The sequence below is a fragment of the Castor canadensis genome, chromosome 7 (genome assembly GCF_047511655.1).
Source record: "Castor canadensis chromosome 7, mCasCan1.hap1v2, whole genome shotgun sequence".
In the NCBI taxonomy this organism is placed as follows: Eukaryota; Metazoa; Chordata; class Mammalia; order Rodentia; family Castoridae; genus Castor; species Castor canadensis.
The window spans coordinates 155742341-155757015 of NC_133392.1; the positions used below are offsets into that span (position 1 = coordinate 155742341).

Sequence of the window (14675 nt, forward strand, 5' to 3'; positions counted from 1 at the left end):
CTAAGTTCCTAGCAGGAAGCCAGGCAGCAACTGTGCAGTCCAACCCCTTGGCTCATCATCTCCAGAGTACATGAGTGAATATATGCACTCACTCATTCCACAAATGTGTACTGAGTGCTTTCCTCCAGCAGCTAAGCAATATTGTATATGACCACACACCAGAAGGCTCTGCAGAATGCCTAAGTGCCAAATACCTGGGAAACAAACAAATGCAAAAATGTATCCCGCTTAGGAATATGGTCATACCATATGGGGACTCCTTTCCTACTTCAGCCCCTAAAAGCCTTACACAAATGCCTAGCAGCCTAATAGTGAAATGTGGCTTTCCCTCTTTCATGCCTGAGCAAAGTAGATATGGTGGCGTGCAAAGCAGATAAAGGTTCAAAAGGGAGTTAAAACTGGACACCCACAAAGACACCTTTACTTAGACTCAGCAGACAAAAAATGTATTGGATTCAAATCATTTATCTGTCACCTAACCATTCTAGTCCCAGAGAACCACAAAGAAAAACAGAGGGCCAGAAGTATAGCTCAGTGGTAGAGAGCTTGCCTAGTATGTGCAAGGCCTGGGTGGGGTTCGATTCCCAGCACCCCTCCAAAAGTAGAAATAACTCCCTGCAAATTAATACTTTATACACATGAATTTTTATACATGACAACACGGTCTGAATGAATATAGATGAGGTGGATACAAGAACACATAGAGGAGGGATAAAATGGGACTGAAATCTATAAGTCAGGGAGACTGTGTGAGGCAATTAGGGAAGCCAAAGTACAAAACTAGGAAAGGACCACCCTAATCAACTTCGACTCAGTGGCAGATACAGAACGATAGCTAATGCTTGCTAGGTGGGCAGCCAGTGCCAACCACAAACCACCACTGGGCTGCCTTCTCTGTTGATCTATAATTGGTGAGCCTGTGATAGAGCTACCAATTATCTGTAGGCCCCTGTATTTAGTTCACAGACAAAGGGAAGCAGGAGAGACCAGTTAGTAATGAGTAAGTAATGGCCACCGAAATACATTGTATTTTACAGAGCTGCTCTAGCAGGAAAAGCCATTCGGAAAAAAAAAAGTAAAAGAATAAAATAAGCTAGAGAAACTCAATTTTATTCTCCCTTCCTCCCAAAGCCATACTTAGGATAAAATGAGGTTTGTGCAGGTTAATCCTTATAAGGTAAGAAAAAAATGATTAAATACATTAAAAAAATCAATTGTACATTAAACTAAATCCAGGAACTGCAAAAACAAACACCACATCATTCCTCCAGCCGGTATTAGCTCTGCCAGTCTGGTCAGTAGGGGATACCCCCCCAACTGACGGAGCCTGCTGAGGTAATAGAAAAGAAGTCAAAGGAAGGAGAGAGAAACAGAGCTGGAGGGGAGGGGGCCTATGGATCTGGATTTCACTGGAAATAAAGTTATTTGTAGAAATTATAAAAGAAGAAATAAACTGTCTTATAAATGGGGCTCTAGAGACCAAGCTGAACTCTTCAAAACTCCAACAGAAATAATAATAATGATAATCATTTGATAAACAGAAGTCATAAACCACTTCACTGTCAAATGATATGCCACTATTTCTAGTTATTTCTTCTGTTCATTAGCAGATTCTATTAACTGTCATTTTTCAGAGAAACAACAGAGAGTTGAAGAGGTGAGGCCGTGGCATGTCTTTGTCTGAGGAAAGCCACTCTCAGGTGTGGAAACTCCTAACCTTCCCCATGACCCTGGGATCCTTAGAGAAAAGCATAACCAAATGCAAAGTCACAATAAAGTGGCATAGATCGATCACCTGCTCTTCCCACAATAGTCAAGATAGGACCAAGAATTCTTAACTAATCCCAAATAAACCTTACACAGCTGAAGTGTCGCAACCCATTTGCTTCCCTGTGTGTACTAAAACCATCCAGGTTTTAGTAACTAAAACTTTAGTAACTAACCTTTCCCCTTTCTGGAACTTGCTTCAGCCACACAGCTGGAAAAATCTAAAGGCAGACAGAAGATCTCAAAGCCAGTGCAAAGCAGAGCTTCTGAAAGGGGTCAGCTAGTTAGTCACTTCCCACAAGGAACAAACTTTGAGCCCCAAAGTCTAAACAACTGGCAAGCCCAAGGTTTTCCCCTCAATGTGTTTCTGAGAGAAATCGTTTGGAATTGCAGAGAAACCTAGAAGTGCCGACAGGAAGAACAAGTAATCAACCACATGACAGTGGTATTCCCAACAGGATAAGACATGGGCCCCCAGGGGAAAGTTTCAAAACCTCTTAACACTGTTAGAATGGGTTATCAATGTCTAGCAGTTGGCAACAAGTAAGATCTGACAAAAAGATTTTACTTTCTTAAAGGCATCTCTATTATCTTCAAAGCAGGTGAACTTTGCTGCCTTAACTCTGACAATGAGGAAGGTGTGGCTGCTGATGGGGACACAGATAAAGGATTTACCTGAGGGGCAGAGAAAGTAGAGATGGAGGATCCTGGATATGGTGTTTTCTTTACTTAGGTGGATTCCGGTGACTCCCAGAAGACCTACAGGGCACCACTTTAAAAGCTAGAGTCAAAAGCAAATTTCTCACTTGTCCAACCTTGGCTCTGCCAACTGATGACAGAATAACAGGCAGTTGCTGCCCCCTAGAAGCTACCAGGGACATAGCACCTTCTATACAGACATCAGAAGAAAAGATCCTATTATCTTTCTCCATCCCATAACCTGTCATTAGTGAGGTACATGGGTGCAGACGCCTCCTCCAAGCCCGAGGAGGCACACATCACCTGTGATAAATTAATAGGTGCCTTTTCAACAGCTAGGATGCATACAAAAGACTCCAACCAGGCAGAGCACAGTAAGGCAGCAGCTTCCCAGAGCAAGCTCAGATCACAGCGTTGCAGCCTGCCTGTGTGGCTCTCCATCTCACCAGACCAGTGTCATTGAGAGTGAGATCAACACTGTACCTAGTCCTGCACTCCCCATCTGCCCAAGTTCTCAGCAGTATAGATCTGGGACTTTGAGTCCCAGTCCCACCACTCACCACCTCTAGCAGCCTGACTGCCCTGGGCTTCAGTTTCCTCACTGTGAAATGAGGACAAGGGTAATCTTCACAGGTGTATGAAAATCAAACAAAATAAAAATAAAGAAACCAGTGCTGAGGCCAACATATAACACAGTAGCCATCCGGGCCTATGGGATCAGAGATAACAATTGCTCAGTTAGTAGAAAAATCAGTTAAAGCAGGGAATCATTAAAAATGGAGACTACATACCTTCAATATTTTATATTAACTGAAATCCTATAAATGTACAGTCATTCACTAATCTTTTGATGTAGAGCCAAGATCTGTTCTTTGAGTGTGGGCCCACAGACAAAGTTCCCAGATGTCTTTCTTGCATAAGCCCATCCCATCATGCACCCTCCGCATTTCTAAAGCAAAGTGAGAATTTACAGACTTTAGTTTAACAAAGTAAAACATTCTAGATTTTCATGATTTTTCCCAATATTTAACTGTCATTTCCCTCACACCTAATTTGACAACAATCTTTTTTAACTTAGTTTTCATGGAAAACTCTTTTCAAATTAATTTTTGTAGAGCACATTATACTTGTAGAATCTTCACATCTGTATTTTACCTGTCTTCATCACATCTAATAGAACAGCCCAGTTCAACAACAAACACACTTGGCACACTCTGGCTTAGAACTGGCTGGCTACCTCTCAATGTGAGGAACAGTGTGGGAACTTACAAGCAGGGCTGCCTCATCAGAGCAACCAGCCTGCTGGGGCAGTTCCACAGGCCTAAATGGAGAGGTCAGTTACAGGAGTGCATCCAACACAACGTCCTGACACAGTTATTAATGATACCTCACATCAGTTCACAGGAGATTAGAAACAGCTCAAAAGTATATACAGGACAAAAGTACAGAGCACAGGGAAATATATGGAAAGGGAAAAGGGATATTTAATAAATGTTTATTCCCCTTCTCTACAAAATCCAAAGTGTGGAAAAACCAAAACATTTATACAAATAACCAACTTGCATGCTAGATTCTGTGAGCAACCCCTCATTACCACGAGGCTGGAAAAAGTGGCCCTGGCCTCAAAGACCTTCTTGCTGTGGGCCTGACTGGACCACAGCTTACACCAACAGAGAGGCTTCCTGGCAGACACTGATCACAGACGGAGTGGCCACTGACCCAAGCACCATCCCTTGCAATCTGCACAGGCAGGGGACCTTTGGCCCTGGGTAGCTGCTGAGGCAAAGAGGTCACCAAGGTAGCAGCGTGTCTTCTTCTTGACAGGGTAATTTATTCTCAGTGTGTTCTACTGGGGGCCATGTGTTAGGTCTTCTCTACCTCCAACTGTCAGGGAGTGCCCCCAGATAGATTTACCTCGAGAATCACTCAGTGTCGGCCCATCTCTAGACTGCTCGGACAAACTCATAATGGCAGAGCAAAGATTTGTGGAGCAACAAGCATAAATCTTGGTTATAACTACAAACCATAAAAGAAAGGAGGAGAGGGAAGAAGGAAGGGAGGCGAATACGTCCTTCTCCCAAGCACCACTTTATCTTCCTGCAGTTTCACATGGCACACAAGGGGGGTTAACTACAAGATCGTATTTTTCAAACCAAAATTGGTCTGCATGGTTTGACAATGGGCTCAAACATTTTAATTGGAATTATCCTGGAAAACGTAGGACACAGAGTTGTCCTCGGGACAACAAGAATTCAATGAATTTCAAACTAGGGGCTGTAAGGGGTTTGCCTTAGTTTACCACATGCAATGCCCACCCTTTAGGTCATACTTTAAAAAATACTTTTACGTGAAAATTCTTCCAAGTAAAATGATGATCAATTTTGAACAAAGCAAAAACATTTTAGGAATATCCCTCTGCCCCAAGAAAAGCTGTGGATTTCATCTTCAGCAATGCCTAGTAGGGCAGATGCAAAACTCTAAACCTGTGCCTCCCAGAGAAAAGCAGGGGAAACAAGGCTTCCTTCTCAAAGAATGATGCTGGGGAAAAGACAAAAGACCAAATTCCCCCAATCGCAGTGTGCTCTGAAAAAAGACATAGAAGTACCCAGTCCCTCATTTACAGCATCCATTAAGCAGGGCCTCTGATTACAGGAACTATAGCAAATACAAAGTATTACTATGAAAGCCAGGAACCTAGAGTATAAACAAAGGTGAAGAACTATTTCAAATTCCATTTCTTTAATTATTACTCCGAAGAGTTTTGATTCATCTAATAATTATTTGTAAAAGGATACCTCCAAACTGGAAAACAACCTCTTCATTTACCTGAACTAAAAGAGGAAACAACTTAAAGGCACCACCTAGTCTTTTCCATAAACCTTCTCAAACTATAATAGGAAGGATGCAATAGGAAGAGGCAGTAATTTCACAATCAGTAAGTGGCCTGGAGATTACAGCCACCCAGAAATGGAATGAGGCTTTTCTCCAGTTCATCCATTTCAGTATTTAGATCAAACCAGTTTTCCTCCACATTTCTGGCAGAATAGGCAAGAAGCCCAGGTACCTTCCCACCAAGGAGTAGGCACACATGGACATTAGAGTCAAAAAAGAAACATTTTCTTCAGTAATGGTTTTATATTGCTGATGAGAAGGAAATGGGAAAAGAAGGAAAGTGTTCAAGTCTCAGATCCAGTATCCTGGATACAGTCATGGAATTTCATTGTCACTACCAGCAAGATGCACAATGAGCCCCTTTCTCAAGCTGTTCACACATTATTTTGGTCCCCAACTATCTAAGCAGCAGTTGTGAGGGTTGACCCCAGGAAAATGTTGCTAGTAACAGTTTAAACACCAAAATCTGTAGATCTATAGGTGATACTGGGGATCAGCTAGGGCCTTATGCATGCTAGGCAAGCTCTCTACCCCGGACCTGCAAGTCCAGCCCCCAATAACTTTCTAAAAATAAGAGTGGAGCAGAGCCTGGCCCAGTGGTGTATACTGGAATGCCAGCCATTCAGGAAGCTGAGCAAGAGGATCATGAGTTCAAGGTCAGTCTGGCCAATACAGGGAGACCCTATCTCTTACATAAATAAGTAAATAAATAAAAATGGATTTGGATCATACCAATAATGTTACCTGTACTCACTTGTACCCTTGACAGATGCCCCTGGGGGAGAAACATAGGTGGAAGTGACAGCTAGCTTCAACACTGACACTCTAAATAGGAATCAACAATATTTAATACTTTATAATTAATTTGCCAGCTGGGCACTGGTGGCTCACACCTGTAAATCCTAACTACCTGGGAGGCTGAAATCAGGAGGATCACTGTCTTAAAGTCAGCCCAGGCAAATAGTTTGCAAGATCCCATCTCCAAAATAACTAGGGCAAAATGGACTGGAGGTGTGGCTCAAGCAGTAGAGCGCCTGCTTTGCAAGCATGAAGCCCTGAGTTTAGACCCCAGTTTCACACACACACACAAAAAGTTTTGCCATATTTATTCCTTCCCAGAAAAATGACAATTTCCTGAAGTTCCAATGTGTGGCTACACTCATTATTCATGTGCTTATAAAGACATTTTATTAATATAGTATCAAAATCAATTTTACTTTCCCACAAAATGCTTTGAATTTTATAAAATAAATATACATATATGTGTTATGCTATAAACATGCTTATACACACACATACCTGAGTATACACAAAGAAATGTATTGAACATGTGAATGTCATCACTCAAAAATATTTTGGTGGGGAAAAATGAGCACCATCTATCCACAGTGAGCCTGCCAACTAGTACTCCAAGAGACACACACTGGGGAGACTACGCCAAGAATACACTTAGAGATGTTTGGGAGACAGGCAAGTAGCCATAACTATTCTTAAAGAGAAACTCATAGTACTGGCTCCCTGAATTCATCAAAACATTAATGGCCTGTAGATTACCAGTCTCTGGTTAATTGGCTTAAAAAACAAGAAGAATCTTAGGTGTCCCAGATGTAAGGCAAGCGAGTTTCTCCAGAAGAACTGAGCTTAAACACATGCTGTGGAACCCCCTGAACAAAGTTCCATCCTAGCCTCAGGGAGCAACCTGTGGCAACAGGGTGGTACTTCTGCACCACAAAAGCAAAACTACTGAGAGGCCAAATCTGCGACTGCAGAGCATCTTTACCTAAGACTCAGCATAATAATTTTTTGTTCTTTTTTTTGTGGAACTGGGGTTTGAACTCAGGCTTTCACAAGCACTCTACCACTTGAGCCATACCTCTAGTTCATTTTGCTCTGGTTATTTTTGGAGACAGGGTCTCACAAACTATTTGCCCAGGCTGGCCTCAAACTGCAATTCTCCATATCTCAGTCTCCCAAGTAGCTATGATTACAGATGTGAGCCACTGGTGCCCAGCTCAGCATACTAAAAATATTGATCTAGAAAAGGTGAGAAAGTAGAAATTGTCATCATTTTAAAAAGTATATTGTATTGTATTTTGGGATTACTTTGGAGGATGGATGCAGGGGACCATGATAGAATGAAAAAACAGTGGGGTATGGCAGGGTAGGTCTGTAATCCCAGCAGTCGGGAGGCTGAGTCAGGAAAAGAGTTCAAGGCCAATCTGGGCTACATAGCCAGACTCTGTGTCCAAAAATAATAAAAAAAAAAAAAAAAAAAGAGGGGGGGAAAAAATAATCTATACCTACACGTTAAATGAAGAAAAGATGGCAGGAGACTCAGCCTTTAGAGAGAACATGGTGTTAAACAGCAAAAAGCTGAAATTCTAGTTGAAGCAAAACCCATATGTACTGGGTAAAGTTGGTGAGCAACAGTATTACTGAATATTGAGAAGCCAAATTTAAAAACCTTATTTATTGCTTACTTCAAACAACCAAAAACCACATGACTAAAAGGAAATCTCGAAAGGTTACTTAACCCCAGTTTCAGTACCCAAACAAGACTGGAACTGAATTACTCCATGCCGACAACTGTCCACCTACTTTTATTTATTTATTTATTTATTTATTTATTTATTTATTTATTTATTTATTTAATTTTGCGGTAGTAGGGATTGAAACCAGGGATTTACATATTCTACCACTCTGCCACTGAGCTATATCACCAGCTTACATCCCATCCTTTTTTCTTCTCTTTTCTTTTCATTGAGATAGTCTCACTTTGTAACCCAGGCTGATCTTGAACTCACTTATGTTGACCAGGCTGACATCAAACCCAAACTCCTGCTGCAGAAGCCTCCAGAATGCTGAGATTACAGGTGTGAACCACCATACCCAGGTGCCTCTATTCTGAAAGACATACACATCAGGTAGGGACTGGATCCTGCCAGGATAAAACAGGAAGCCAGATGCAAACTCTGTATGACCCCAGGATAGGCACACACTGGCAGGACCAGAATGCCAGTTCTTTGGAAAGTCACAAAATATTTTCAACAGGTCTCGGAAAAGCTGGAGATCTGCCCCCTGGAGAGCTGTCAAAACTCATTCCCTCAGGAGGCAAAATTTGTGAAGAGAGTATAAATTGGAAAAGGTAATTAATAGTTTTAACTTTAGCAAATAGTTGTCATTAACAATCAGGATTTTAACTAAGTTTATCAAATTCCTCAAGACCAGTATGTTCAACACTTCCAATGGTAAGGACACCAGGACATTATCAACTATCCCACACTAATACAGTCCAGGTGGCTGGGTTGCTTTTTTTTTAAATCAGGGCAGAGTTGAGGGGGGACTGAAGAAGGCAACATGCAGGCTCACTACTTGACTAGAATCAAGATGATCGATGTGATGAGTCTAAACACAAATGTGTCATTTAAAAACTATACAATTATACTCTTTACCCCTACATCACAAGACAGGACGGACAGGGACTGGCACATACACACTTCACTTTTTTAATAAGGACAAAAATTAATTCAAAGTGATCATCTGGTTCTGGAACAAGGAATGAGATTATCTGCCTTCGCATCTCATGTTTAGTCCTTTTAGTATAGATACTAGGAAGCATCAAAGAATTTTGTGGAAAATAAGCAACTGGTTAAAAATAAATATAACTTATCAGGGTATTCCCCCATTCCTCAAGTTTCAAGAATCACAAAAATCACCCCTAAGTTCCCTCCTGCCACCCTCTTCCTTCTTTGAATAACAAGGGACCCTCTCAGGTTCCCAGCCAGGCAATTCTGCACCAAATTATACACAATTTTGTGCTGCTTGCTAACATTATATAGTCTTGCATTGTTTGTCAATTGTTTTGCATGTGCAAATGCCATTTCTTCCCCCAAATAAAATATGTCAATTACTTGAGAACAAGACTTAGTTTGATTCTGCAATTATCTGTTCCCCAATACTCAAAAACTGAACTGAGCACCCAGCAAACAGCTAACACCCAAGGCCTGAGAAACCTCCTTTCCTGCAAAAGGGGCTGAAACTGTGTGCTTTCAAACCACAGCCTCATGCATTGAGCTGTGGGCAAGGGCTGTAAGCAATCACTTCTCCAGCACCCTAAGACAGTCATCCAGTCAGCTGCCAGTTCACAGCAGCCACAGGCTTTCCTCCTGCTCAACCTGTGTCCCTGAACTACCCCAAGAACTAGCCCTCAGCAGGCTCTTCTGCCTGACACACTCCTGCTATCACTCTCAGGAGAAAGAAGTTGTTCACACAAGACCATACAACTCGGCTGGTGACCTCATTTAATCAGGCTGCTGCAATTGGTTGGCCAAAAGCAATAAGGGCATGACTGAGAGACTGTGGGAGTTTAATATAAAAAAATTAATAAAAAGGGGGGGAAGGAGAAAGGGTCTACCTTTTAATAGGGCCCTAATTACCCAACTCACAGGATCAGTCCAAATGAGATGGGAGTTTATTTCGGGTTTTTTTTTTTAATTATTGGGGTTTTATATATATATATATATATGTGTGTGTGTGTATATATATATATATATAAATTGCTGCTATGTGTTTTCTTTCCTCTGAGCAATTATGCAGCAAGTATAAAGAGGAGAAAAAATATTAATTAAATATAAGGTAATTGTAGAGTTGGCCTGGAGAGAATGAGTCTGAACTCTGAACACTCACAGGCTACTAGGGTTTGAAGACTGCTCAGGGCCTCCCAGAAAAGAAAGAAATAAAAATACAGCCAGTCAACAAGCAGATGCACAATGCAGCAGGAAAACAAAGCCATGCATAACGTCCTACCAGAACATAAGATCTACAGGGCTCCCAATGCCCAGAAATCAGTGATGGTCAGAGCTCCTAAAGAGTTTAATCTAGTTGTGCCCCAAAAGAGAAATTGGTCACTTTTCTAGTGATCTTCTAGTTAAATCAGTAAACCAAAATTCAAAAAGAGACTACAGCAAGTAAAAGATTGAAGAGGACTCTTGTATTCACTTTGGATTCAGTTTAAATAACTTCAGCCAGAAGGGCTCAGAGGCTGACACCAGGGGATAAGTTCAAGCTTTCCAGCTCAGACACTGGCAAAGCAAAGCCTCCTCTAGCTGTCACTCCAAGGAAGAGCCAAAGCAATAGCAAAAGCGCAAAATGAGACCTGAGGGAGTGCTGGGACATAGGCTATAATTGGTGAAAACAGGTAACACGAATGACACTATTCCCCTGAAATAGTTCCATGGTACTTGTATCCTCTCAATCTATCTGTAGCTCAACCAGATCCATCTCACCCTATGCCTATAGAAGTATTAGAATACACTATAATTCAAACCTGTTCACAGCAACTAAAGACCTCATGTCACCTCCTCCCGCTCTGCCAGAATAAGAGCAAACAGGTGAAATAAAGCCTGGGTGGTGCACCCTTGCACTCGCTAGCAACACTCACAGAGAAAAGGTTCTAGAAAGTTAAACTGCACGCTCACTGGCTCTCCCCTAAAACTGATCTGGTTTGTACAGAACTAGTCTTACTACCCTGTCCATGAGATTTGCAATAGGCCCTGCAATGCCAAACAGAATGAAAACAGGGCAGGCAGGCAGGCAGATTCTGTTTTGGACCACCAAAGCAATGCACTTTGTAAAGAAAACACCTTTTGTACTCAGTAGGCCTCTTCCCTTTCAACAGTCTAAGAAGATACTATCAGTAATGCCTATCACAAACCAAATTACTCATCAGACAAAACCAGAATTCCCTCCCTTACCTGTTTCTTAAAGGTCACCTGAGGTGCTCTTACCCTGAGGAGCAGAGAGCAGCTACTTCAGACAATCAAGAAGCAACCTAGTTGGGTCCAGCAACCTCCCTGCAACTACACCCCCCAAGGCTTCAGAATATCCCTAATTACTACCATCAGCAACAAGCAAAGTGGCACATGGCCTTCTTCTTTTAGTTCCTTTACTAAGGAAAGATCTTGCTAATCCCTGCAAGCTAAGAACAGAAGTCAAAGGTCACTCCCAGGAAGTTTCCACACATCTACTTTTGAGGAGATGTTGCTGATATAAAACTGTAGAATCCTAATGCTTCTTTAAACTCACATGGCATTTAAATTATTTGAAAACAATACTATGTAACTTAGGTACTTACCAGGGGCTCTCTGGGCACATTTTCACTTCCTGGAATAGAGCTTGGCTGCAAAGAAAAACAGAAACAAAAATAAGATCACAGTGCCACCCAATGGACATCAAAGAACCAAAGAGATGCTATTCTCAAGCAACACACAAACACCTCTTTCGACTTTTCAAAACTTTAGTGTTCTGTGGTAGGCTACCTACAAAAAAAAAAGTAGACTAAGAGTCTGAATTTGCCACGAAATTGCTTCTGGGTTCACTGTCACAAACACTCAAGAACAGGGGTTGGTTTTGCTCAGGAGGACTCAAGATTAGCTGCTGAGCAGGGGAGATTGAGACTACCACAAAATCCACAGAAATAGTAAAGTCCAGAAAAAGGCTAAGGAGAAAGCCATGCCTCCACAGTCGGAGTTGACTAGGAAGAGCACCTGTGCAAAAGTAGAGAACCAAAATCAGCCACAAGGGGGCGTGAGTTACCCATGCTCAAGATTTTCTCTTGTTACCTTCTTGAAGTCAAGTGAGTAAACTATGAGTTCTTATGTATCACCTGTCACAAAAGACACCACCCCACAATAGAACAGCAAGCACCAGGCTTAACGTCTTTATGGAAATAAGGCAGTGACAGGATGATAGATAAATAGACCAGCCTTAAGGCAGGCAGGCAGCACTGTGGACAAGTGGCATAGTTCCAGTCTGTTTCTTCCAGGGACAACCATGCCACTCTAACAAGTGCCTTCAATCCTTGACTGAAATGGCCAAAATTTAGAGAATGGGAGAGACAGAAGTAGAGACTGACAGTGCTGAAGCAATGTGCAAATCTCTACAAGAATAAAACAAGTGGCCAGGTGTGCTGGTACATAGCTGTAATCCCAGCACTCAGGAGGCTAAGGCAGGGGGATCAAGTTAAGAGGCCAGCCTGGTCTATTCATATAGCAAGACTCTGACAAAAAAAACAAGGGCTGAGGATGTAACTAAGTGGTAGTAGTTCTTGTACACACAAAGCCCCACGTTCAATCCCTAGCACTAGAAGAAACGAAGAAAAAGGAGGAGAAGAAAAACAAGCAGTCTGATTGAGTTATGATTAGTTTACTGTTTCTGATGTGCAAGTCAATTGTCAATTGTCTGTATATAACATCTAGACAAGTACAGACAATGTGTCTGTCCCAGGAGACAGCAGCCTCCAACTTCCACTTCCCAGCTAGTTCCAGTGGCTGTGCTAGGCCTCCTAGGAAAAAGGGCAGAAGGTGGAAGTGGAAAGAATCCCATTCGTACAGAGTTCCCAAAGACCTCCTCATAGCCAGCTGCCACCACACAACTGGCACAGTGGCAAGGACTCTGCTGAATGAAGGATCCTATCCCTCCATCCAAAATCCTGTCCCAAGAAGTCAGCCAGCATGAAAATAACCAAAATTGTGCATCAGTTCTGGAATCTGAGCAAGCTTTCCCTTCCTTGTCCAACACTCCAAGCATCAATAAGCTCACACATTTAAATACCTAAGACAGATCCTCCAAGCTCTGCATCCCACTGCCTTCTTAGACATTCATATCCCACAGCAGACTCACAACCCCACCCCTGCCAAAGGTGTCCTCTTCCAGGGTTGCCTGACTGAGCAAATGACTTCTTCAAGAGTTCCTCCTCTCTCACTCCCTAGAGTGAGTATTGTCCTTCCAATACTCCCTCCTAAGTATCCCTGGAATCAACCCCTTGATTTCTCTTTGTCTCTATGGTCATTACTCTGGTCCAAGCTTTCTTGCCTGGACCACAGCAACAGTCTATCTAATCAGCTCACCCACATCTATGCTAGCTTTCTTCCAGAACACTTCCCATAATGCAAACAGACTATCATTTTCAAAGGACAAGTGGATCATCTCCTCCTTTATCCACTATCCACCCATGTAACTACATCTTTGATGACTTATTGCTCTCAGAAGACAGAAAAATCTCTTCAGTGTGGCCTTCAAGGCCTCAAATTTATCTGACTACATCTCAGGTCTCATGTGTACCTCACTCCCCAGCTCTGTCCACAACAGTCACATTGGTCTTTGCTTCCTCTGTCAAGGAGCCTTTGCACATGTTGTTCCCTCCGATCCCTCTTGGACACTTCAGCATCCTTCAGAGCCAGCTAAGGCACTTCCTTGAGGAAGCATTCCTTCTCCATCACCCAGGACTAGGTCAAATCTCCCTATTACACACTTAACTTACCACTGTATTCCTCTCCTTCAAGAAATGAGCACAGAGGGGCCAGGTGTCATGGCTCAGGCCTCTAATTCCAGCTACTTGGAGGTAGAGATCAGAAGGATCACAGTTCCAGGTTAGCTTGAAGGGAAAAGTTAGTGACACACCCATCTCAACAAAAATAGCTGGATGTGGTAGTGTGTACCTGTAATCCCAGCTATGAGGGAGGCATAGGTAGGTGAATTGTATTCCAGGCCAGATTAGGAAAACAACTAAGACCCTACTTCAAAAATAACTAAAGCAAAAAGGTCTGGGGGAGTGATTCAAATGGTACAGTGCCTTCCTAGCAAGCACAAGGCCATCAATTTAATTCAAACCCTAATACCGCTTTAAAGAGAGGGAAGGAGGGAGGGAGGGAAGGAGGGAGACAGGAAGGGAGGGAGGGAGGAAGGAAGGAAGAAGGAGCAGAGCGGGGCTGGGGTGGTGGTGCACACTGTAACCCCAACTACTCAGAAGCTGGAGGCAGGAGGATCATGACTTCAAGGCCAGCCTGGACAAATTTGGCAAGAACCTATCTCAAAAACAAAATACAAAGCAGGCACTGGTGGCTCTTGCCTATAATCCTAGCTACTCAGGAGGCAGAGATCAGGAGGACTGTGAGAGGGAAGAGGAGAGGGGAGGGAAGTGAGGAGGGGAGGGGAAAGGAAAGGAGAAGAGAGAAAAAAGAAAGAAAAAAGGGAAGGGAAGGGAAGGGAAGGAAAAGGGGAGGGGAAGGGAAAGGAAAGGGATCAGGAGGATGTGGGAAAGGGGAAAGAAAGAGAGAGAGAAAGGGAAGGGAATGGAAGAGAAGGGGAGGAGAGGGGAGGGGGAAGATAAATAAATGGACAAAAAAGACCATAGTGACAGAGAAGTGCTTTTAGTGTCACAGAGACATAGGTGCCTTCATCCTGTTGCTGAGGCTCTGACCTTCCCTAGTGGGAGGCCTGCACAGGTGCTGACCTCACTGCACAGCAAAGATCAACCT

The 14675-nt window shown here is 42.7% G+C and overlaps 1 protein-coding gene across 1 annotated transcript in view; it reads right to left on the minus strand.

Annotated features, from left to right (window-relative positions):
- The window catches only part of Pex14 (peroxisomal biogenesis factor 14), a 140441-nt gene that overhangs the window by 111266 nt on the left and 14500 nt on the right, over positions 1 to 14675 (minus strand). The window contains exon 2 of the mRNA XM_020186059.2: positions 11492 to 11536. Within this exon, the coding sequence (XP_020041648.2) occupies positions 11492 to 11536 (45 nt within the window). The remainder of the gene's footprint in view (positions 1 to 11491; positions 11537 to 14675) is intronic.